This window comes from Agrilus planipennis, unplaced genomic scaffold, assembly GCF_000699045.2.
Source record: "Agrilus planipennis isolate EAB-ADULT unplaced genomic scaffold, Apla_2.0 scaffold243, whole genome shotgun sequence".
Classification (NCBI taxonomy): Eukaryota; Metazoa; Arthropoda; class Insecta; order Coleoptera; family Buprestidae; genus Agrilus; species Agrilus planipennis.
The window spans coordinates 347,653-372,620 of record NW_020438952.1 but is presented as its reverse complement, the minus strand read 5'-3'; the positions used below and the strand labels follow the sequence as shown (position 1 = coordinate 372,620).

Below are 24,968 nucleotides of genomic sequence, written 5' to 3'. Positions count from 1 at the left end.
CATATATTCTACTACGAAGTACAGGGTGATTGATATTGAGATTTTAGAAATATACAATGGGGAATGTTACCAAACTCTGGCCAAAATTTAGATTTCATTGATAACATACCTTTATTAATAATCAATTTTTGTGGACGTGTAGGGCTTGCTGTTTCATCGTAGATAGTATACAGAGGAACGCCAAAATAGTCATAGTCAATTATATGCATGTACTATTCCTTTCCAAACACCCTGTACCAGGAACAAAAGAAAATTAATTGATTTTAAATATCAACTGGTAAAATATATTTAATATTTACTAATATCTCCAGTAAGTAGGATACAATGGTCATAATCATAAAACTTTCTTAGCACACATTCACTTTTTCATTCATTCTCAGAATAAGCAGAACCTAATAAACTAAATGGATCACAATGGCGACGACTTAGCATTGACCTAATAAAGATTAGAACACTAACAGATCACGCTTAGACTTTTTTAAGAGTTCTGGTTCCGCTGTATGTAAATGGAACGTCACAGTTGCTCAATGGATGGATTTCCGTATCCTTAGGTGAAGATGGTGTACCAATTCCACTGTCCTCCGAATACGTAGGTGACGTTTTGTTGTCCTTCCCCAGAATCTTCTCTTGAAGGGGCAAACTGACGGACTTCTCGCCCAGATTTTTAACGTTTCGTGCCATCTCGGTACAATCGGAGGTTGTCTTGCTGGTACTGGAATTGTAATCGACACAGTCTTCTATCCGAATGTCAATTTTGGGATTGCTGCCCTTTGGACTGTGAAGTTTCTGCTGTAATATTTGCGCATGAGACGACGAGAAGAAATTGGACATCTTGTTGGCCATATTTGGATTGCTGATGGTACTGCGAAAAGGCGCGGGCTTGTCAATGCTGGGATCGGAGTTGCCAACCGATTTTGCCAAAACCTTCAGTGGAACTGCCGACTGCGTGTTGAGACTATTCGAACGTGACATAGAATCGGCATTGGCTGGAAGAAACGGCGTTAGTTCACTTAAGTTCATTTTACCGGTGCTCAAGGACTTGATCTGTAAAAAGAAGAATACTTTACGAAAATGGTGAATACACCAAAAATTAGGTAGCCACTACTACAAAGTAATATTTATTATCATAGCACCTACATAGTAAAAGAAACAGGGATACAGAGAAGGAAGAATAAGGAGATGAGGATGGATGAGAAGGAAGAGATGAGGATAAGTGCCACCGTCTAAATGTTAGATTTAGTTAAAATTGCGTAAGTGCAATTAGAAATGGAAGAATAATAATATATACCAGTAACAAAATAATGATGAGAATTGAACGCCACTTCTCACCTAACCTAACCTAACTTTGCAGAGAAGAGTCGATGTTTGTTAAGAACAAAAATACCAATTTGTGCACCCTCTACGCTTCTAATCTAAATCATTCTACATATCTCAATACCTTAATCTATTTTGTTAATCTTTCTACTAGCCCTTTATAGTAATATACAAGACGCTACTGTCAACAGATGATATCGACCCTTAAGAAACTACATACAACTGAACCAGAAGAGAAATGAAATTCAGTTATCATCGTTATTTTTACCCTTTCTGTTTATTCTTCCATCTCATTTTTCTTAATCTGACTTCGTGGGACGTGGCATTTGTTGATGTCCCTCCGTCAACTTCGACTACAGTCATCCTTAAATGCTTATCATTAAAATAGTGGAAATATTACAAAATAATAATACCTATTAACAGCTATAATTGAATAAAAATCTTTACCATTTGCGCATTTGGATGATTATCTTTGCCAAACATCCTCATCACGTTCGATCTGTGAGCTTGGTCTTTTTTGTTCTTCTCGTTAAAAGAAACTTGTGTCAAAATCCTTCGGACATCGNTGTCAATTTTGGGGTTGCTGCCCTTTGGACTGTGAAGTTTCTGCTGTAATATTTGCGCATGAGACGACGAGAAGAAATTGGACATCTTGTTGGCCATATTTGGATTGCTGATGGTACTGCGAAAAGGCGCGGGCTTGTCAATGCTGGGATCGGAGTTGCCAACCGATTTTGCCAAAACCTTCAGTGGAACTGCCGACTGCGTGTTGAGACTATTCGAACGTGACATAGAATCGGCATTGGCTGGAAGAAACGGCGTTAGTTCACTTAAGTTCATTTTACCGGTACTCAAGGACTTGATCTGTAAAAAGAAGAATACTTTACGAAAATGGTGAATACACCAAAAATTAGGTAGCCACTACTACAAAGTAATATTTATTATCATAGCACCTACATAGTAAAAGAAACAGGGATACAGAGAAGGAAGAATAAGGAGATGAGGATGGATGAGAAGGAAGAGATGAGGATAAGTGCCACCGTCTAAATGTTAGATTTAGTTAAAATTGCGTAAATGCAATTAGAAATGGAAGAATAATAATATATACCAGTAACAAAATAATGATGAGAATTGAACGCCACTTCTCACCTAACCTAACCTAACTTTCCAGAGAAGAGTCGATGTTTGTTAAGAACAAAAATACCAATTTGTGCACCCTCTACGCTTCTAATCTAAATCATTCTACATATCTCAATACCTTAATCTATTTTGTTAATCTTTCTACTAGCCCTTTATAGTAATATACAAGACGCTACTGTCAACAGATGATATCGACCCTTAAGAAACTACATACAACTGAACCAGAAGAGAAATGAAATTCAGTTATCATCGTTATTTTTACCCTTTCTGTTTATTCTTCCATCTCATTTTTCTTAATCTGACTTCGTGGGACGTGGCATTTGTTGATGTCCCTCCGTCAACTTCGACTACAGTCATCCTTAAATGCTTATCATTAAAATAGTGGAAATATTACAAAATAATAATACCTATTAACAGCTATAATTGAATAAAAATCTTTACCATTTGCGCATTTGGATGATTATCTTTGCCAAACATCCTCATCACGTTCGATCTGTGAGCTTGGTCTTTTTTGTTCTTCTCATTAAAAGAAACTTGTGTCAAAATCCTTCGGACATCGTCAGGAATTTCCACGTCCACTTTGTTCTCTATCAGGCTGTTAACGAACGATACCAAGGTCACCACAGTGACTTCCAGGCCTCTATTTGTCATTTCTAATTTATTGCAATTCGATTGAAGGATAGTTCGCGACTTTTCGAGCCTGTGTACGTTGGACATGTGAAGGTCAACTTGAGACGTCAATGACTTATTAAGGTCAGTGAGAATTTTGTTTTCCTTTTGCAATTTATGTAATGCTTCAAGTTGGGGTTGAACAGCGGCCATTTCTTCCTGCAGGACATGATATTCCACTTTGTATTCGTTTAGCTGTTTCTTTATGTCCAACGTAGCCACCTTCTTGATAACCTTATCCAACATAAATTTGTCCATATTGGTAACTTTATTCTTGAGGTAGTCCATAATCTCTTCGAAACTATCACATTTGAGAAGATTATCCTTATGAAGGGAGAGGAGAGCGATCGCCACTTTGAAGATAATATCAGTGTTTTCCAAAAACAGAATGTCTGCATGAATAATTCAGGAATTGGTAACAAAGAAAATTGGAACAAAATTTTTCAAACTCACCAAACACTCTTGTCACAAATCCTAAGGGAAATTGAGAGGCGAAGATGGTGAGTAGCCAAGGAGCTGCATACAATGTGGGGGCAACCTCATGCAGGTCGAAATGATCATAAAGCTCAGGAATTTGATCGTGGAGTAACCTAGAAATCTGATAAAGTTTGATCTGCAAGGCCACCATATCTGGCAAGTATTGTTTGCGAAGATTTCTTCGAAACATCAAATGTCGAAGCAAAGAGAAGGCTTGAGCTTCCTCCATCTAGAAACGTAACGGTCATATGAATACTAGAAACGAAAATTATTGCTTAACATTTGTTATTTACATGAAGAAGTAGAACACCTCCGACAAAACTGAGTCCTTGACAATATCCCACTTCTGGGTCTAGAAGCGAGTATGCTTTCAACAAGTTGAATAGTGCCAGTTGGCCTTGTCCAAGGGGACTACTGTAGTAAGAGTGATTAGGAAAAGTCCTTCCTGCAACAACAGTAATGATCCTAGTTGGGATCGGGACCAAGGAATTTAATGAAATTGTGACTCACCTAAGTCAATAAGTATGGCGTGTTGATGAGAGGTGAGTTGCTTTAATAATGTTTCATAAGGCACGTTGTAATTTGGGAATTTGCTAGTGTCAACGGGAGCTGTGCGCTTGCAGGATTCTTCTGCCAAAAATTGCCAGACTTCTCCTCTTTTCGCTCTTGGAATACCTGACAATTAAAAATATTGTCGTAGTGAAACAGTCGAAAACGGTCAAATTGTTATAACTAACCTTGTCTTACTGCATGAAGCAGCAGATTGTTATCCCTAGTCACCCGAATATCCTTGTCGATCATTTGATCCCACACTTCCATAACTTCTCTCTGATTCAGTTTCATGTCATCATACTCCAGTTTTATGCGTTTAACTGCGTTCTCTTCCTGTTGAGCTAGAAAACAATATTTTGAGCAATTCTATTGCACACGAAGAAAGAAATCCTGACTTTCTTACCCTTTATCCTCGCATTTTCCTTTTCCATCCGGACTAACAAGATGGCTTGTTGGATGCCCTTCTTCCAAAGCATCCTCAGTTCTTCATTACTCCTCTTTTGTCCACTATCTCTTGCTTGCTGTTTATTTGGAGTTATTACCCTTTTAAAAATAGCTTGTCTCCAAGAGCCTGCATCGTACTTTGGAGATCCTTCATCGTAGGGTACGGATTTAGGACTACTTCCAACTTTCATAAATCTACAATAAAAAAAAAATGATGAACAGAAGTAGAAACAAAACTTCTTTTACTTACATGTCCATCATGGGAGATTTGAGTCCCTTGTCTGTTGCAGTTCCTGTTCTTTCAGGTGACACATTGCTTTGGGTTTGTGGCTCAGGGTTTCCATTTTTAGGATCCCTAAGATCGCTTTGAGAACCTAGAGTGGAAGGAGAGTGTGAGCCTTCAGATTCACGATCGGACGTCTCTTGAAAATTAGCGGATGCAGGCGACATTCCTTCCTTTAAAAAAAGCAAAAAATTTTTTTTGCAAAATAAAGCAACCTGAAAAAGACCATTTTTCTACTCACCTTTAAACTTGAATGGATTGGCAATGTCATATCTCTATTGAATGTTGCCCCCACGTCATCCCTGGACGACCTCCTCTTTAACAAGTTATCAAACGAATTTGTCAAGGACCTTTTGGCTTTCATGAAGATCGTACTGCCTCCCAGATACTGATTCAAAAATTCAGACCTGGTAATTATAATAAAATTTGTAAATAAAAAACCGTTGAAAAGGAAAAATATTATCTGACCTGTTTTCAGCTGTATCGTGGACGTGACGACCCTGCTTCATTTCACAATGTGCTCTCAGCAACATCATGAGGAACTCATTCTGTTCACGAACTGAATCTGTTTCAGCTCCTCTAAATTTTGCTAATATCATGCTCTGTTCTTCTTCGTCTAATTGGTCTATTCTGTAAACCCAAAATAATAGATAAGTAATGAAGAGAACAACGTTTATTGTACAATACTCGCCTTCTCAAAATCGCTGCTTGAGTTTTTCTGTCACTTAAATTCTCCACTTCGACGCACAATTTATGAAACCAGACCATTGGACACTGCTCACTCCTGAAACTTTGGACATATCAAACAATGAAGGACGCTGTACCAGATGTAGAAATATCTCTTCAGAATTTCTGTATACTCCTCATGGTCGGTTTGGAAAGAAGAAATCCTGAAACTTTCAACATGCCAAACACTGAAGGACGCTATACCAGATGTAGAATGATGTGTTTTAGAATATTTCGTAATTATTCGGAAAGAAGAAATCTTAAAAATAGCCTATTAGGAATGAAATCCTCAAACTTTGGACATATGACAAACATCCTGAAACTTTGGACATGCTGANTCTCTTCTGTCTTCATTTCGTCCGTCTCATCTTTCTCACCCGAACCACCACCCACCCATTCCCACGATTCCTGAAAGCAGGCTGAAGAGGGCCTTCCGCCCTACCTTCCGGCGTAATCCGTAGGGACTGCCCGCCCACCAGCATTACTGGCTGGTGGGATTGAAACACCCAAAAGTTTTTTTTTTAAATGTAATCAGTGGAATATTACTGCCCTAACATCTGCTCATGGGATTCCAGTAAACCACAGAAATACTTCAGGCAGACGGACTCGGAACAAGTATCCTCTCGAATGCTAAGAAATGGTCTAAACGCTATGTCATATTGCCCGGTAGTTGAGTTATGCTATCAAAAGTAATGCTAATGTTCTGATTTGATATAGACTCCGATTGAAACGTAGACATTCCCTAATAAATTTTTTAATGACAATTATTCACCATAAAAACAAGATTTTCAGGAACTTTATTGAAAAGTAAAACTTGTTTCAACGAACATTGGCTTCATCAGACTTGGAGTACTCACCACTTTCTACTTTTGAATAAAGGTTGTGATAATCATGGAACTTCTATTTTTATTGCGATAATGAAGTTTGACGGAACTTCCGGGAATACAACCCTAAAATCCATGCGAATAATGTTGCGGGCGCAGCTAGTATTTGATAAATGAATTCTTGTTTCAAAACAGATTTCAAAAAATATTAAATGAAATTACTAAATTTTAATGCGTTTGGTAGGAGCAATGAATAACTTGTTGATCTACCTTAACCTTCTCTTAATACTGCGTCACATTTTAATGCGTCACGTTTTTATGTCTTTTTTTGTTTATCGTATTCGTAAAATAAATAAATTTCAGAGAAATAGGTTATGGCGTTTTCGCGAAAACATGTACGTTTCACAGGAATAATAAATGTTCTCCGTTGGCAATTAACACAATCAATTTATTTCTGAAAAGTAATCTCGATTTATTAAGGCTAAGGTCATGAGAATGAAAAAAAAAACTTTCTAAATACACGTACTACCTTATTTTGACTTTTCATAGTCCATGTCAATTAAAATAATATCCAGCAAAATTATAGAAAATAATTGATTTTTGGCTTCTTAAATTCATTGTACCTATGGCACTTAAAATCATGGACGCCATCAAATTTTTTATTTTAGCCAGTAAATTTATTAATATATCCAATTCAAAGGCACTGCCGGATATAAGAGAGGGGGTTAAGAGGATTTGTCCCCCTCCCTACTTTCAATATTAAAACAGACTCAAAATGTAATATCTGTATTAAAATCTTTTAAGATTCATTAAAATACGCACCTGTATTTTTACATATATGTGTACTGCATTAGGATATGTAATAAAACGTACATTTCAAAAAAAAAATCATCATCATCATCATCAACATAAGGTCGTCGGTNACTCGCCTTCTCAAAATCGCTGCTTGAGTTTTTCTGTCGCTTAAATTCTCCACTTCGACGCACAGTTTATGAAACCAGACCATTGGACACTGCTCACATGAGGTAATGATAGGTCGAGCAAATTTTGATTCAGCATTAGTAAATGCCTGAGTTATTGCTAAGAGTATTCATCAATTAATATAATAAATAAGGCATCTCAAAATTAAGGTATCAGTCTTACCTCCAACTGCTTCACTGGCTATTGATGCAGACTCACATTTAAATACGTATCCTATGAAGATATTGGATGTGGGTGTTTCTCTGGAGATGAACCCGAAATGGGAGGAATTTTCACGTCCCTTGATGAAAAAAATATGGTTGTTTTTTGAATTCAATGACTGTTTATATTTACTCACTTGTACACACGTAGCAATGTCCCTAGTCTGCTTGTGCAATAAGATAAGTTTTCTGTCTGGGCTAATAAGTCTCAAGTCTATTCGCCCCACTTGCAAAACCATCGTTCTGTTGTGGTCGTCCATATCGACAACAGTTCTGGTCATTTCTTTCTTTTCATCCCTGCTGGTGACCGACGAAGAATCACTTCCTTCTTTATAATCACTTGTACTGGTAGTATCTCCTCCCGCTTTGCTACTTTCAGTAAACGATGAGGTCTCCGATAATTCGCTTTTAGAGCTCTTTGTGTCTTCGGAACCATCTTCAGGGATCGAGATTTTCGAGAAATTATCACTTATGTCACTCTCGTTGGTAGACAATATCTCTTTACGGTATTGGTTTTCGATTTGTTTCGGAATAAGACTAGACGCCACTGAGAGTGATCTTGTTAGAGATGGTACAGGTGGAGACTCGGGAGACGATTGCCTTTCTGCTCGAGGGCCCTGAGGGAATAACAAAAAATTTTCCTTCACTTGAGTAATAGTATGATGAGTATTTTATTTGCTAGGTACAAAATGTAATCCCAAAGGGACTCCACCAAAGAATACTATTTATGAACAGGATGAAAATGACAAGATGATGACATCCACTAACCAAAGCATAATAGCGGAATATTTATGATTAATAACTTACATTTGCTAACCTCCTATACAAATCTTGTTCACTCTGGAGACGTTCAATTGGAGCGCGGACATTGGCTTTCTTTTCTAGATCGTGAGCTTCAAATTTCTGAAGAGCATCATCTATGAATGAATCAGGGACTTTCCGATTCCAAACTTTGATTTTTCCAATGTAAAGAACCTAAGAGGAAATTGTACTTATGCATTTTTGAACATGAATTGCTCTCTTATGTACACAAAGTTTGTAGAAAACCGCATTTCGGTCCGACTTACTACACAAAATTATTTAGTCGACTACTAGGGCTTTTTGATGCTTTTTTGACCCGCTGGATCCAAGTTGGTATGTCCGGACATGAAACTCCGTTCAAGACTGTACAAGTCTCATCCTCAATTTTAAAAGTAGTAGGTAAAAAACACATGTTTTCGTTTTCAATAATGTTATTTCCTCGACTATAGTTAGAACTGGAATTTTTTGATGCAACACTACGCGAGTTTCAGGGAATGTCACGATGCCCCAAAAAATATTTTTACGTAAATTATTTTTAACCGAGCTAATTGATATTTAAAAGAATCCCTTGAAAACTATTAAGAAAATGTGCCTGAAAATTTCAGGGAATATTACATTATTATTATTATTATTATCATCAATTACATCCTTTACTTATCCTCGCAACGGCTTTTGATCCAAATAATTCTATGACGAGGTGTTACAAAAGAGAATATCGATATGACTAAAACATAGAAATATTACGAGATATTATATTTAATGTCAACAACGGAATTAATTTAGGAATTTAAAATCGCGATATTACCGTACAATTTTTATGAATCGATTCAAAACACAAAGTGTAAAAAATAGACACTCCTAATGAGTCACTTTTCTCTTTTCGGCTTTTATCTTACCTCGAAAAAATTACTAGAACTTGGAGAGATATCCAGGCTCAAGGAAGTCAAACTGGAGCCACTGCTTAAAGATCTGGGAGGCGTCGGCGTATACAGGCTCTGATTATCCTTCATTTGCTGATAAACCTCCGTTACCTACAACAAATGTGCAGTCAATTATTCTGAAATTACTACCCTACAATATATCGATGAACAATAGTCTCTGATTTCTGGTTTTTATAACTACTCTCATTAGATAAGAGGACAATATTTTAAAATAAATTGTACTTACTAGCCCTTCAATTCCTAATTCGATCATACTGACAAAGTCAATAATACAAGACTAAAATTAACCGAAAAATTAAAAATTTCTTATTAAATTGTAATGTACTGTCTTGCTCCGCACAAGTACTATCATGATCGCTCACCTCATTTCTAATGTTCAGTAGTAATTAAACTCTTAATCACTAATGATCTCAAAAATATATATATATATGTACACTTTTGTAATATTATGTAAACAAAACCAACCATATAACAACCCTATTAGAAGTCTATTAGACACTAAATTATTATTTGGAATAATGACCTTCTATATCGATATTTTGTAGGAGGGAGAATACGTAAGCTAACTTAAATTAAATAAGGGTTTATACTGTACAAGGCGCTTGTGAAAAGATTGCTTTTAAATACAATCCTGTACGAGTTTTTTTTCCCAATAAATTTTCTGATTTCTAAAGTCTTTTACCCTCGTACTTTTAAAAACTCCTGATTAAAAATCAGTTGCTAAATCCAATTGGAGAACAACAATTACAAAAAAGTGGACCGGTCTAAATATGTGTGTGTGGGTTGCCTATACATACATCATAGAAATGTGGCCGAAATTAAAATGCAAGTGCTAAGTACAACTAGCACTACAGTCCAAATTTGAACGGGCTCACCGTTATTTTACTTATACTGTAAATGTTCCTTATTCGCGTTTTCATGATTCGCGGGTGAAAAAATTGCAACCCAGTTCCCGTATTCGCGGCTAAATATTTCATTATTCGCGGATGCAATCGGTAAACAGAATAGGATTTATTAAGGGGATTGACCGCAATGGACCGCTGGTGCCTGGTGTAAATTTTTCCGAAAACATGGGTTTCTATTCTAAACATTGTGATATAACGCTGCGAGATAAATATCTGATTTTTTGTATGGTAACAGACAAAGGTTCTCACTAACTCGGTACGTTTTTGGTTTTCAATAATATGGTCTTTAAAAGCTTTTACAAGTGTTTAAAGTTAGTGCTTTTTGTAAGACCCGTATTTTCAACAGAAATCGAAAAATTAAAAAATGGCCTTAGATAGGCTTTAAAAGAAAGCTTTATCTATCTCACTACAAAATTTTAAAACACTGTTCCAAATATTAAACTCATGATATCTAGAACCAATAGGCATGTTTTTATTCTACGCCGCTACGCAATAAATTGATTTTATTCTGATATATATTGGTTTTATTTTGGAACTTTAGAACGTATCCCCTATGATTCGATACTAATCACCATTCTATATCCACGGTTTCTGTATTCACGGCATATTTATGGAATATATATACCCCGCGAATGAAGAACTTTTACTGTAATTTGTTCTGTGAGAACCAAACCAGTAGGTAATTTTTGTTTGATATTATTTCATAATTTAGACATAATTTTCTTGTAATACTACAGAAACACAATTTACTTTTCCTGATAACTGTCGTACATCTTATTTTATTTTTTTTTTGTTTCAGATGATGAGATCGTTATCCTTTTAGGATAATTTCACAGATTTTTTGTAGCAATAGTGGAATCCCACTTTTTCTTTTAGCTAACTAGTAAATGAAATTAAGACAGAAATTTAAACCACTGTTAATTACTTTAAGCCGAATAACATGCATATTGTACATATGTCCAAGAACCAATTAACTAATGGGAAAATTATGTATGTAGTGTAAAAAGCTCCACGTGGTAATCTTATTCCACAATGTCACAATGTAGAACAAATTGCTTTAAAAATTAACAGTTGTACCTATCATCGAATCTTTTAACGTCCACGTAAATTTCATCAGCTCATAAATTTATTGAACCCTACGAATATTTCGTATTTTTAAAAATGTTTCTATTTGAAGAGCTTCGGAAGCTATACTGTTAAAGAAATTACACAAAATTGCACAAAAAATAGGAAATTTTTTTGATTGAAATTCAATAATACACATACATCTATAGATATTTTATTTATTAAATGAGGTATTCCATTTTAACCTCACTTCTCTAACAAAACAAAATTTTTACAATCCCAAAAATTTTTTCTTTCCAGGTTATCCTTAATAAATGATTTTAATAATTTTCCAAACCATTTTTATAAAAAAAGGAATTTACAGATACAAATAACAAAATGGTATTCCATATATGACCATTTTCTTCTATGTACCTCCGCATTACATTTCCTTTGGTATAACTCCAAAGTCTCATACAGGCACCTACCTGAACGTATTTTGGCCTTGGGTGGAATTTCATTAAAAATTTGACTTTCTCAACAAATATTGCTGCTATTGGACTGATATTTCACATAGCTGCCATTTAAAAAAAAACATATTTTTTATATTTTTGAACACTCCCTATAGGAAATCAAATCTGGATAATACAAATGACCTTGTAGTAAATGTTTGATAAATTTTTTGATTAAACTTTCAGTTTAGCCACAATAAGCATATTGCGAACTTTGTTTACTATTTGACTCAAAAAAAATCTTTTAAACATCCCCGCGATAGTAAATCAAATTCAAATAATACAAACGATCTTGTATTAAAATAGGGAGCAAGTTTTGTTTGAAAAATTTTTCGATTAAACTTACAGTTTGTCTGCAATGAGCATATTGCGTAGGTACTTTTTGGTCCACACTGTATATATACTTCAGTTCAAGGAATCTGTGACCTAATAAGTACGTTTCGTCATTGTTACCGCTGTCACCTCTCGTAGCTTAATGGTCACACTAATGGTGCGAAAAGTCAAAGGTCCTGGGTTCGATTCCCGGCTAGGGTGTACAGCAGCAATGATTTTTCCTTATTAATTTGAGGTAATTTGTAGAATTAAATGAATTTTCACATTTATATATGTGTCTTTTGTTAGTACGATAGTACTACCTCTATCTTCGACATGCAACAATTAGTTTAGTATTAAACCTATTAATATAAAATTTACCAAAAGCTCACTACGTCTTTGTAATATAAGAAAGAAAGGCTTGATGAATCATACTAAATAGAATCAAATAAAAAAAACGACGATCAAACTGTTTATTAAAAACTCTCGCAACTGTTTCGACCGATAGGTCATTATCAGTTGCTGTACTACTACTTCAATTGTCTGTTTCAAGAGTTTTAATTCAACTGTCGCACATTTTTATTTGATTCCGTCCGTTTTGTCTATCTCTCTTTTTTTTTTTTTAATTTTACAAAACTCCTTACTCCTTACTCTTTCACCCAGATGGAGATGACCCAACCGGCACACCTTATCGAACCAAATCGAACACATTTTTCAAAAATAGTAAAACACCAAATTCTCTATTCCGACTACACAGCAAGTCGATCACGTAAAACACTAAAGTAACTACTAAGTTAAGTTAATCTACATTAATTTCGAAAATGAAACGATTAAAAATCGTAAGAGGGGAGATGGATAGAGTTTAGAAGAGGATCTTTATAATATTCAGTAAAGGAAAGTCGTACGTAATAAGCAAATAAAGTCAATTTCCTAATAAAAATAACAGCGACATCAAAGAAACTGCAGCAAAATTTCAACAGAATCCTGGCCAAAAGTAACAACTTCTCTGCCTGAGCGAGACTTGAAGAAACAGTCTGATGTTTACGTACAAGAATGGAGTTAAAAATATAATTTATACGAGGGGTGTCAAAAATTACACAGGACAACAACAATTTTTGGTGTCAAGAGTTTAAAGAATAAGAATTTTTCTGTCCCTAAAACAGGAAACAGAACGGGGCAGAACTTAGTAATTGGTGCCTAAAAATGTGCCTTCAGGCTTTTCAGGGCTTCGAATCGCCGTAATTAAACTCCATCTATGAACGAGTTGTTGGAGCTTGGTGAACGAATTAGTTTATAAAAGTACTGTGCAATTTGTAACCCAAAGTACTTCAGCTCTTCCAAAGTGCTTGAAGCACTTTAATAGCATTTAGCGATTTGATTGTAATTGAATTTTAAGAAGTATGTAGTTGGAACTTCAAGGACTAAAGCATTTTAACTAAGGGTTTTGTGGTTAGTGCTTAGAAGAAACACTCTGTATGAGTTACTTAATTAACTTAATAATTTTCGAAGTACGCTTTATCTTTTATTATTCGTATATTTAAAAGTACCCTAAAAGTATTACAAAAGTAAATACAGCAGGGATCATAGTTAAGATGAGAAGGAAACCGAATGGGGTGAATGGTGATTGTGAACGAGAAGGACAGGAAAATGGGGTAAGAATGACCCTTAAAAGCACTTTCAAGGGAGAGACGGGCGGAGGCACTAGGGCGGAGGCAATAGGGCGGAGGCACTAGGGCGGAGGCACTAGGGCGGAGGCACTAGGGCGGAGGCACTAGGGCGGAGGCACTAGGGCGGAGGCACTAGGGCGGAGGCACTAGGGCGGAGGCACTAGGGCGGAGGCACTAGGGCGGAGGCACTAGGGCGGAGGCACTAGGGCGGAGGCACTAGGGCGGAGGCACTAGGGCGGAGGCACTAGGGCGGAGGCACTAGGGCGGAGGCACTAGGGCGGAGGCACTAGGGCGGAGGCACTAGGGCGGAGGCACTAGGGCGGAGGCACTAGGGCGGAGGCACTAGGGCGGAGGCACTAGGGCGGAGGCACTAGGGCGGAGGCACTAGGGCGGAGGCACTAGGGCGGAGGCACTAGGGCGGAGGCACTAGGGCGGAGGCACTAGGGCGGAGGCACTAGGGCGGAGGCACTAGGGCGGAGGCACTAGGGCGGAGGCACTAGGGCGGAGGCACTAGGGCGGAGGCACTAGGGCGGAGGCACTAGGGCGGAGGCACTAGGGCGGAGGCACTAGGGCGGAGGCACTAGGGCGGAGGCACTAGGGCGGAGGCACTAGGGCGGAGGCACTAGGGCGGAGGCACTAGGGCGGAGGCACTAGGGCGGAGGCACTAGGGCGGAGGCACTAGGGCGGAGGCACTAGGGCGGAGGCACTAGGGCGGAGGCACTAGGGCGGAGGCACTAGGGCGGAGGCACTAGGGCGGAGGCACTAGGGCGGAGGCACTAGGGCGGAGGCACTAGGGCGGAGGCACTAGGGCGGAGGCACTAGGGCGGAGGCACTAGGGCGGAGGCACTAGGGCGGAGGCACTAGGGCGGAGGCACTAGGGCGGAGGCACTAGGGCGGAGGCACTAGGGCGGAGGCACTAGGGCGGAGGCACTAGGGCGGAGGCACTAGGGCGGAGGCACTAGGGCGGAGGCACTAGGGCGGAGGCACTAGGGCGGAGGCACTAGGGCGGAGGCACTAGGGCGGAGGCACTAGGGCGGAGGCACTAGGGCGGAGGCACTAGGGCGGAGGCACTAGGGCGGAGGCACTAGGGCGGAGGCACTAGGGCGGAGGCACTAGGGCGGAGGCACTAGGGCGGAGGCACTAGGGCGGAGGCACTAGGGCGGAGGCACTAGGGCGGAGGCACTAGGGCGGAGGCACTAGGGCGGAGGCACTAGGGCGGAGGCACTAGGGCGGAGGCACTAGGGCGGAGGCACTAGGGCGGAGGCACTAGGGCGGAGGCACTAGGGCGGAGGCACTAGGGCGGAGGCACTAGGGCGGAGGCACTAGGGCGGAGGCACTAGGGCGGAGGCACTAGGGCGGAGGCACTAGGGCGGAGGCACTAGGGCGGAGGCACTAGGGCGGAGGCACTAGGGCGGAGGCACTAGGGCGGAGGCACTAGGGCGGAGGCACTAGGGCGGAGGCACTAGGGCGGAGGCACTAGGGCGGAGGCACTAGGGCGGAGGCACTAGGGCGGAGGCACTAGGGCGGAGGCACTAGGGCGGAGGCACTAGGGCGGAGGCACTAGGGCGGAGGCACTAGGGCGGAGGCACTAGGGCGGAGGCACTAGGGCGGAGGCACTAGGGCGGAGGCACTAGGGCGGAGGCACTAGGGCGGAGGCACTAGGGCGGAGGCACTAGGGCGGAGGCACTAGGGCGGAGGCACTAGGGCGGAGGCACTAGGGCGGAGGCACTAGGGCGGAGGCACTAGGGCGGAGGCACTAGGGCGGAGGCACTAGGGCGGAGGCACTAGGGCGGAGGCACTAGGGCGGAGGCACTAGGGCGGAGGCACTAGGGCGGAGGCACTAGGGCGGAGGCACTAGGGCGGAGGCACTAGGGCGGAGGCACTAGGGCGGAGGCACTAGGGCGGAGGCACTAGGGCGGAGGCACTAGGGCGGAGGCACTAGGGCGGAGGCACTAGGGCGGAGGCACTAGGGCGGAGGCACTAGGGCGGAGGCACTAGGGCGGAGGCACTAGGGCGGAGGCACTAGGGCGGAGGCACTAGGGCGGAGGCACTAGGGCGGAGGCACTAGGGCGGAGGCACTAGGGCGGAGGCACTAGGGCGGAGGCACTAGGGCGGAGGCACTAGGGCGGAGGCACTAGGGCGGAGGCACTAGGGCGGAGGCACTAGGGCGGAGGCACTAGGGCGGAGGCACTAGGGCGGAGGCACTAGGGCGGAGGCACTAGGGCGGAGGCACTAGGGCGGAGGCACTAGGGCGGAGGCACTAGGGCGGAGGCACTAGGGCGGAGGCACTAGGGCGGAGGCACTAGGGCGGAGGCACTAGGGCGGAGGCACTAGGGCGGAGGCACTAGGGCGGAGGCACTAGGGCGGAGGCACTAGGGCGGAGGCACTAGGGCGGAGGCACTAGGGCGGAGGCACTAGGGCGGAGGCACTAGGGCGGAGGCACTAGGGCGGAGGCACTAGGGCGGAGGCACTAGGGCGGAGGCACTAGGGCGGAGGCACTAGGGCGGAGGCACTAGGGCGGAGGCACTAGGGCGGAGGCACTAGGGCGGAGGCACTAGGGCGGAGGCACTAGGGCGGAGGCACTAGGGCGGAGGCACTAGGGCGGAGGCACTAGGGCGGAGGCACTAGGGCGGAGGCACTAGGGCGGAGGCACTAGGGCGGAGGCACTAGGGCGGAGGCACTAGGGCGGAGGCACTAGGGCGGAGGCACTAGGGCGGAGGCACTAGGGCGGAGGCACTAGGGCGGAGGCACTAGGGCGGAGGCACTAGGGCGGAGGCACTAGGGCGGAGGCACTAGGGCGGAGGCACTAGGGCGGAGGCACTAGGGCGGAGGCACTAGGGCGGAGGCACTAGGGCGGAGGCACTAGGGCGGAGGCACTAGGGCGGAGGCACTAGGGCGGAGGCACTAGGGCGGAGGCACTAGGGCGGAGGCACTAGGGCGGAGGCACTAGGGCGGAGGCACTAGGGCGGAGGCACTAGGGCGGAGGCACTAGGGCGGAGGCACTAGGGCGGAGGCACTAGGGCGGAGGCACTAGGGCGGAGGCACTAGGGCGGAGGCACTAGGGCGGAGGCACTAGGGCGGAGGCACTAGGGCGGAGGCACTAGGGCGGAGGCACTAGGGCGGAGGCACTAGGGCGGAGGCACTAGGGCGGAGGCACTAGGGCGGAGGCACTAGGGCGGAGGCACTAGGGCGGAGGCACTAGGGCGGAGGCACTAGGGCGGAGGCACTAGGGCGGAGGCACTAGGGCGGAGGCACTAGGGCGGAGGCACTAGGGCGGAGGCACTAGGGCGGAGGCACTAGGGCGGAGGCACTAGGGCGGAGGCACTAGGGCGGAGGCACTAGGGCGGAGGCACTAGGGCGGAGGCACTAGGGCGGAGGCACTAGGGCGGAGGCACTAGGGCGGAGGCACTAGGGCGGAGGCACTAGGGCGGAGGCACTAGGGCGGAGGCACTAGGGCGGAGGCACTAGGGCGGAGGCACTAGGGCGGAGGCACTAGGGCGGAGGCACTAGGGCGGAGGCACTAGGGCGGAGGCACTAGGGCGGAGGCACTAGGGCGGAGGCACTAGGGCGGAGGCACTAGGGCGGAGGCACTAGGGCGGAGGCACTAGGGCGGAGGCACTAGGGCGGAGGCACTAGGGCGGAGGCACTAGGGCGGAGGCACTAGGGCGGAGGCACTAGGGCGGAGGCACTAGGGCGGAGGCACTAGGGCGGAGGCACTAGGGCGGAGGCACTAGGGCGGAGGCACTAGGGCGGAGGCACTAGGGCGGAGGCACTAGGGCGGAGGCACTAGGGCGGAGGCACTAGGGCGGAGGCACTAGGGCGGAGGCACTAGGGCGGAGGCACTAGGGCGGAGGCACTAGGGCGGAGGCACTAGGGCGGAGGCACTAGGGCGGAGGCACTAGGGCGGAGGCACTAGGGCGGAGGCACTAGGGCGGAGGCACTAGGGCGGAGGCACTAGGGCGGAGGCACTAGGGCGGAGGCACTAGGGCGGAGGCACTAGGGCGGAGGCACTAGGGCGGAGGCACTAGGGCGGAGGCACTAGGGCGGAGGCACTAGGGCGGAGGCACTAGGGCGGAGGCACTAGGGCGGAGGCACTAGGGCGGAGGCACTAGGGCGGAGGCACTAGGGCGGAGGCACTAGGGCGGAGGCACTAGGGCGGAGGCACTAGGGCGGAGGCACTAGGGCGGAGGCACTAGGGCGGAGGCACTAGGGCGGAGGCACTAGGGCGGAGGCACTAGGGCGGAGNAGGTAGGGCGGAAGGCCCTCTTCAGCCTGCTTTCAGGAATCGTGGGAATGGGTGGGTGGTGGTTCGGGTGAGAAAAACTTGGAACAAGGCAGACGGACCCGGAATCGAATCGGCGTCCTCCCGAATGCTATGCAATGGTCTAGACCTCTAGGCCATGCCGCTCGGTTGGTTGGACAACTTTCGACTTTTGGGTGTTTCATTCCCACCAGCCAGTAATGCTGGTGGGCGGGCAGTCCCTCCAGACTACGCCGGAAGGTAGGGCGGAAGGCCCTCTTCAGTCGGCTTTCAGGAATCGTGGGAATGGGTAGGTGGTGGTTCGGGTGAGAAAGCTGAGACGGACGAAATGAAGACAGAAGAGAATGAAAGATTATGTGTGGAATATTACTGCCCCAGCATTTGCCTAAGTAATCCAAGGAAACCATAGAAAAACTTGGACCAAGGCAGACGGACCCGGAATCGAACCGGCGTCCTCCCGAATGCTAAGCAATGGTCTAGACCTCTAGGCCATGCCGCTCGGTTGGTTGGACATCCACCTCCACCCTTTCCTATCCTGAGCTAATCTAGGTTTACCTCTGCTCCTCTTAATTCCTGTTTTCACCTCTAATATGTCTCTTACTAGATTTTCATGCCTGAGAAGGTGTCCTACCAAACTATTAAAAAAACAATGTAGAGGATATCTAATTATGCTTCCTTTAACAAAATATACGTTTTCTTGCCGACATTTTTATGAAACACTCGTTCTAAATCAGTGGCGTAGCAATCGATAAAAGGAGTGCGAAGGGAGTCCACAGCGCACCACAAAACCCGATTCTCACTATATTCTTTTTCATATCCATTCTCTAAACGTAGAAGTAGTGAGTAATCTGGTAGTAAAAACAACGGAGAAGTCTCTGGATTCACAATATATTGAAGGAAAGAAATATTGATGAATGGATTTATTACACTAATCCTATGGCTCATTCCTACTAACTTTCCTTTAAATATCACCTTCGTCAACATCTCAAACCATAATTCTTTTGTAGGAATATCACCAAGACAGCTAAAACTGTTAAGTGAAACGGAAAATGTTGATTGCAGTTCCTTGCTAACGTTTCTCTAGCACAAGTGGTAAGCTTCTTCCATCTCCAATGCTGGATGTAGCTTGTAGTATTAGGTAACGTAGCATCGGAGATGGAAGGACCTTTGAACCCGAATCAGAACAGCGTCAGTCCATCTACTGATGGCGAAAATCTTTACCAATTTGTCAATATTAAAGCCGTTGATGAGAGCGAAGTACAACACCGATCCGCCGATATTCTGCAAGCTGACAAATCATCACCAATTAAGTAATAGTGGTAATTGGAATTGTAATTACTTTTGGACTGGATTTTACGAATTTGATAATACAAATGAGCTGACACGAAACATATTCCTATCCACACTAGTCCTGACATTTCTGTCACGTGAGGCGGAGCGCCCACCGGAAAAGTGTAGCATTAAAACATAGCAGCAGCGTGATTCTGGCATGACGCTGACTTGGCTTAACTTTTTTCAACGAACACAGGTATAGACTGGTAATAGTAAATATTATAATGTCATTCGATGAAGATATATTAGATTCAGTACATTTACTCAATAAGAATGGAAACTGTCCGGGAAATAGGAAGACAAAAAGAATACACCCCTAATGGAAAATCAAACGAACACACAGTGCTTATAATGTCCCTTAATGTCCCTTCTCAGATTTTTTCATGCGAATTCTCATTTGAATATTCGCTAAACTATCATATTCATTGGTCTTAAGAGTGGTTGAACACGCACCTCCACTTTTTCCTAACCTGAGCTAATCTTCGCATTTCCTTAAAGCTAGAACATCGCCACAAATACGATCATAAATGCAGAGATACGCTTCAATCATTACAAAAAAAACGAATAGTCAAATTTTGATAATCCTTCATTTTTGGTTAATCCACAACAAAATGAAGTAACACTTCTTAAGTGCCGTGACAAAAAAATAGAGTAAACTCTACTTTAATTGCAGTGGCATGACATGCTACAAGCCACAATTGGCATGTTGCTTGTTACATTCGTTCAGTGACCGCTAATTCTTTTGCTAGCATTCGTTCAATTTGCAGTAGCATCCTACATCCTCCTGGATCACGCGCTAGATCACACATTACATCACTTCGGTGGATGCTCTGCTTAAAAGTCACTGTACGGAATGGAAGATAGACGGAGCAACTGGACCTCATATAAAAATGTATCTTTAAGGTCAGTTTGAAAATAGGATGGAAACGAACCTTAATCCTATTGAAATTTCAGTAAATTCCTTTATAGTTCACTGTGTTATAAATGCACAATCTACACTGCGTAAGAGCCTAAACAACTCGACTCCCGATGGCGCAAGAGGAATCTGTGGAGGTCGGACCCACAAGGACCTCTCAACGCCGCTGTTTAGAAAAACGTAAAATTTCTTAGAATCTTTTTTTAAAACCTTCCTTATCCCTAGAACTAACTAAGGAGTAATGTGACGTGGAGAGGTAAAGTGAATCACCCTGTAAATCATAAAAATCACTTCTCAAAATAGACTTACTTTGCTTTTCAAATGGGATGCATCACTTTGTGAAGACATGAGGGGCCTTCGGGTTACTGGTGGTACGGTAATCATTTTGGGTTTTCTCAATATTCACATTAAGTGTTTTGCTCTATATGTTGTATTTCACAAACATGTCAACGAAACACCGTAACAAAAGTCACAATCACTAAATTCCGAAAATCACAGTCAAAAACATTTCTGGAAAGGAAAAACAATTTTCACTCCACAATTGAGTCCAATGTTAGGGACAACAAACTATTTTTAAATATTTTCCTGGTTGATCTTTTTGTTAAAAAGTTATGAAAGGATGTCTACGTTGGCATGAATTAAATAACTGGCATGATGATGTGTATTGTTCTCGCAGGATGCAGCATTTTCAAAAAGGGATATGGAACTTTTGAAATCTGATCAGCTAAATGGACACATTAGGAAATATTCAAATAGAGGCTTAATATATCCTTTTCTAACGTTTGAAATGCACTGTAAATACCCACTAGATGGCGACACACTCCCTCTATTTGGTTTTANTGCTGCTATTGGACTGATATTTCACATAGCTGCCATTTAAAAAAAAACATATTTTTTATATTTTTGAACACTCCCTATAGGAAATCAAATCTGGATAATACAAATGACCTTGTAGTAAATGTTTGATAAATTTTTTGATTAAACTTTCAGTTTAGCCACAATAAGCATATTGCGAACTTTGTTTACTATTTGACTCAAAAAAAATCTTTTAAACATCCCCGCGATAGTAAATCAAATTCAAATAATACAAACGATCTTGTATTAAAATAGGGAGCAAGTTTTGTTTGAAAAATTTTTCGATTAAACTTACAGTTTGTCTGCAATGAGCATATTGCGTAGGTACTTTTTGGTCCACACTGTATATATACTTCAGTTCAAGGAATCTGTGACCTAATAAGTACGTTTCGTCATTGTTACCGCTGTCACCTCTCGTAGCTTAATGGTCACACTAATGGTGCGAAAAGTCAAAGGTCCTGGGTTCGATTCCCGGCTAGGGTGTACAGCAGCAATGATTTTTCCTTATTAATTTGAGGTAATTTGTAGAATTAAATGAATTTTCACATTTATATATGTGTCTTTTGTTAGTACGATAGTACTACCTCTATCTTCGACATGCAACAATTAGTTTAGTATTAAACCTATTAATATAAAATTTACCAAAAGCTCACTACGTCTTTGTAATATAAGAAAGAAAGGCTTGATGAATCATACTAAATAGAATCAAATAAAAAAAACGACGATCAAACTGTTTATTAAAAACTCTCGCAACTGTTTCGACCGATAGGTCATTATCAGTTGCTGTACTACTACTTCAATTGTCTGTTTCAAGAGTTTTAATTCAACTGTCGCACATTTTTATTTGATTCCGTCCGTTTTGTCTATCTCTCTTTTTTTTTTTTTAATTTTACAAAACTCCTTACTCCTTACTCTTTCACCCAGATGGAGATGACCCAACCGGCACACCTTATCGAACCAAATCGAACACATTTTTCAAAAATAGTAAAACACCAAATTCTCTATTCCGACTACACAGCAAGTCGATCACGTAAAACACTAAAGTAACTACTAAGTTAAGTTAATCTACATTAATTTCGAAAATGAAACGATTAAAAATCGTAAGAGGGGAGATGGATAGAGTTTAGAAGAGGATCTTTATAATATTCAGTAAAGGAAAGTCGTACGTAATAAGCAAATAAAGTCAATTTCCTAATAAAAATAACAGCGACATCAAAGAAACTGCAGCAAAATTTCAACAGAATCCTGGCCAAAAGTAACAACTTCTCTGCCTGAGCGAGACTTGAAGAAACAGTCTGATGTTTACGTACAAGAATGGAGTTAAAAATATAATTTATACGAGGGGTGTCAAAAATTACACAGGACAACAACAATTTTTGGTGTCAAGAGTTTAAAGAATAAGAATTTTTCTGTCCCTAAAACAGGAAACAGAACGGGGCAGAACTTAGTAATTGGTGCCTAAAAATGTGCCTTCAGGCTTTTCAGGGCTTCGAATCGCCGTAATTAAACTCCATCTATGAACGAGTTGTTGGAGCTTGGTGAACGAATTAGTTTATAAAAGTACTGTGCAATTTGTAACCCAAAGTACTTCAGCTCTTCCAAAGTGCTTGAAGCACTTTAATAGCATTTAGCGATTTGATTGTAATTGAATTTTAAGAAGTATGTAGTTGGAACTTCAAGGACTAAAGCATTTTAACTAAGGGTTTTGTGGTTAGTGCTTAGAAGAAACACTCTGTATGAGTTACTTAATTAACTTAATAATTTTCGAAGTACGCTTTATCTTTTATTATTCGTATATTTAAAAGTACCCTAAAAGTATTACAAAAGTAAATACAGCAGGGATCATAGTTAAGATGAGAAGGAAACCGAATGGGGTGAATGGTGATTGTGAACGAGAAGGACAGGAAAATGGGGTAAGAATGACCCTTAAAAGCACTTTCAAGGGAGAGACGGGCGGAGGCACTAGGGCGGAGGCAATAGGGCGGAGGCACTAGGGCGGAGGCTCTAGGGCGGAGGCACTAGGGCGGAGGCACTAGGGCGGAGGCACTAGGGCGGAGGCACTAGGGCGGAGGCACTAGGGCGGAGGCACTAGGGCGGAGGNACTCAACAGTGGTTAATATTAAATATTAATATTATTCTGAAAATTCATTTTTGATCTATAGTATAATACTGACAATAAAAATAGCTAATAAGTAGAGGTTCAATCAGAACTAGGTGGTGGTATGTATTTTTCAGAAATGCCAATACCTAAAGGTATTTGTGATTCGCTGCCTCTAAAAAGAGATGCGCGGATAGGTGCGAGACATTTAGAACAATGAGCTTAATTTTCCATGCGTCAAAAATTTTAACTAAAATTGTACGAAGAAGGATGGGAAAAAAGGGCAAAAGAACTATAAGCGAAAGATCAATTTGGGTTTAGAAGAAATAGAGGAACGCAGGAGGTCATTCTAGCTTTACGGGTAACAATAGAGAAAACAATAGAAAAAGGAAAGAGTGCGTACATAGGATTTGTAGATTTAGAAAAAGCTTTTGACAATGTTCAATGGGACAAGACGTAAAATATACTTAAAAATATAGGGATGAGTTACAAAGATAGAAGAGTGATACTTAGTTTGTATAAGGAGCAACAGGCAGTGGATGCATCGTAGAGAAGTAAATATTAGGAAGGGAGTCAGACAGGGATGCACACTGTCACCGCTACTTTTTAATCTATACATCGAAGACGACATCAACATCATTAAAGACAGTACAACTGTAGGGATAGACGTGCAAGGGCAAAAGATTAGCATGCTTGGATTTGCAGATGACATAACAGTAGTAGCATCTAGCAAGGAGGAGTTAGAGATAGCTTTAAATAAAATGGAAGCGGAATTGACAAAGCAATATTGTACGAAAATAAATATAAGTAAAACAAAAATACTGGTGTGCAAGAGAACAAAAAGTATGGAAAGAACGAATTTAAAGATAGGAGACGAAAGGTGAGGAAATGGATGATTTTAGGCTGATGCTCGCGAACGATTAATTTTAATATTCCAAAAAAAATATTGTGAAAGGTGTATGTTTGGAGTGCGGTGCCATACAGGTGCTTTGGAAAAGAGAAGGTTAAAAGCGACCTTGTGATGATGATTGAAATATATTCACCTATGTAAGTATACCAATACTGAACCTCAATGGAGAGACGCATGAGTCCATGTGGCAGTAAAAGTATTAATAAAATATGAATAATGTGTAGCATGAGTCGGGTTCAAGGGTCACCAAACACGACGGATTTGACAAATACCTATATTGAAACGAGGAGTTCCAAATGGAACTGAGCCAAAATGACAATAATCAGTCTTTCATTTCTATCCTGTCTGAACAGGAATATGTGGAATGTCTTTGACACAACATTAATATAAATTTTGATTTGCGTATTACAACTCACAACATTCAGCTTATTTTTATCTATTCGTAAATACGCATTTATTGTAAGAAATTAACTACATAATTACAAATAAGTATTTATCTAATGACAACCAATTAAACGGTTAGTATTTAAATTCAAATGATGAGTATTGTATTACCGAAATAGTCAGGACAAAAATATGAGAGTTGAATTTAAAATTTAAAACCTTTATATATAATACTTATGCCTGCTACGTGGTATTAAATACGAACCACAATTTTTTTTTGAAACCTGAACTTTCATATTTAAATCAAAAGATACTGATGAATTTAGAAAATGACCCTTTACATCTAAAGTCTTAATACTTAAATACTGGCCTCTTAGACTTAAATACCGAGTCTTTATTTTTAAATACAAGCTACGTAAT

At 42.0% G+C, this 24,968-nt stretch overlaps 1 protein-coding gene across 11 annotated transcripts in view; it reads right to left on the bottom strand.

Moving 5' to 3' along the window:
• Positions 1 to 257: 257 nt before the first annotated feature.
• The window catches only part of LOC108740638 (TBC1 domain family member 4), a 97,571-nt gene continuing 72,860 nt past the window's right edge, over positions 258 to 24,968 (bottom strand). For 5 of the 11 annotated variants that reach the window (XM_025974858.1, XM_025974861.1, XM_025974860.1 and 2 more), the window contains 17 exons: positions 9,308 to 9,442; positions 8,418 to 8,585; positions 7,748 to 8,227; positions 7,573 to 7,690; positions 7,433 to 7,509; positions 5,571 to 5,644; positions 5,348 to 5,509; positions 5,121 to 5,286; positions 4,847 to 5,052; positions 4,556 to 4,791; positions 4,338 to 4,493; positions 4,111 to 4,275; positions 3,894 to 4,045; positions 3,577 to 3,829; positions 3,002 to 3,515; positions 1,762 to 1,867; positions 258 to 1,044 (listed from right to left, as the gene is read on the bottom strand). In XM_025974858.1, coding sequence (XP_025830643.1) covers positions 469 to 1,044; positions 1,762 to 1,867; positions 3,002 to 3,515; positions 3,577 to 3,829; positions 3,894 to 4,045; positions 4,111 to 4,275; positions 4,338 to 4,493; positions 4,556 to 4,791; positions 4,847 to 5,052; positions 5,121 to 5,286; positions 5,348 to 5,509; positions 5,571 to 5,644; positions 7,433 to 7,509; positions 7,573 to 7,690; positions 7,748 to 8,227; positions 8,418 to 8,585; positions 9,308 to 9,442 — 3,744 coding nt within the window. In that variant the 3' untranslated portion in view covers positions 258 to 468. Of the gene's footprint in view, positions 1,045 to 1,515; positions 1,679 to 1,761; positions 1,868 to 1,887; positions 2,179 to 2,716; positions 2,813 to 2,895; positions 3,516 to 3,576; positions 3,830 to 3,893; positions 4,046 to 4,110; positions 4,276 to 4,337; positions 4,494 to 4,555; positions 4,792 to 4,846; positions 5,053 to 5,120; positions 5,287 to 5,347; positions 5,510 to 5,570; positions 5,645 to 7,432; positions 7,510 to 7,572; positions 7,691 to 7,747; positions 8,228 to 8,417; positions 8,586 to 9,307; positions 9,443 to 20,610; positions 20,812 to 24,968 lie in introns of those variants that run through there. The other 6 variants (XM_025974864.1, XM_025974862.1, XM_025974863.1 and 3 more) reach the window with 4 other exon arrangements.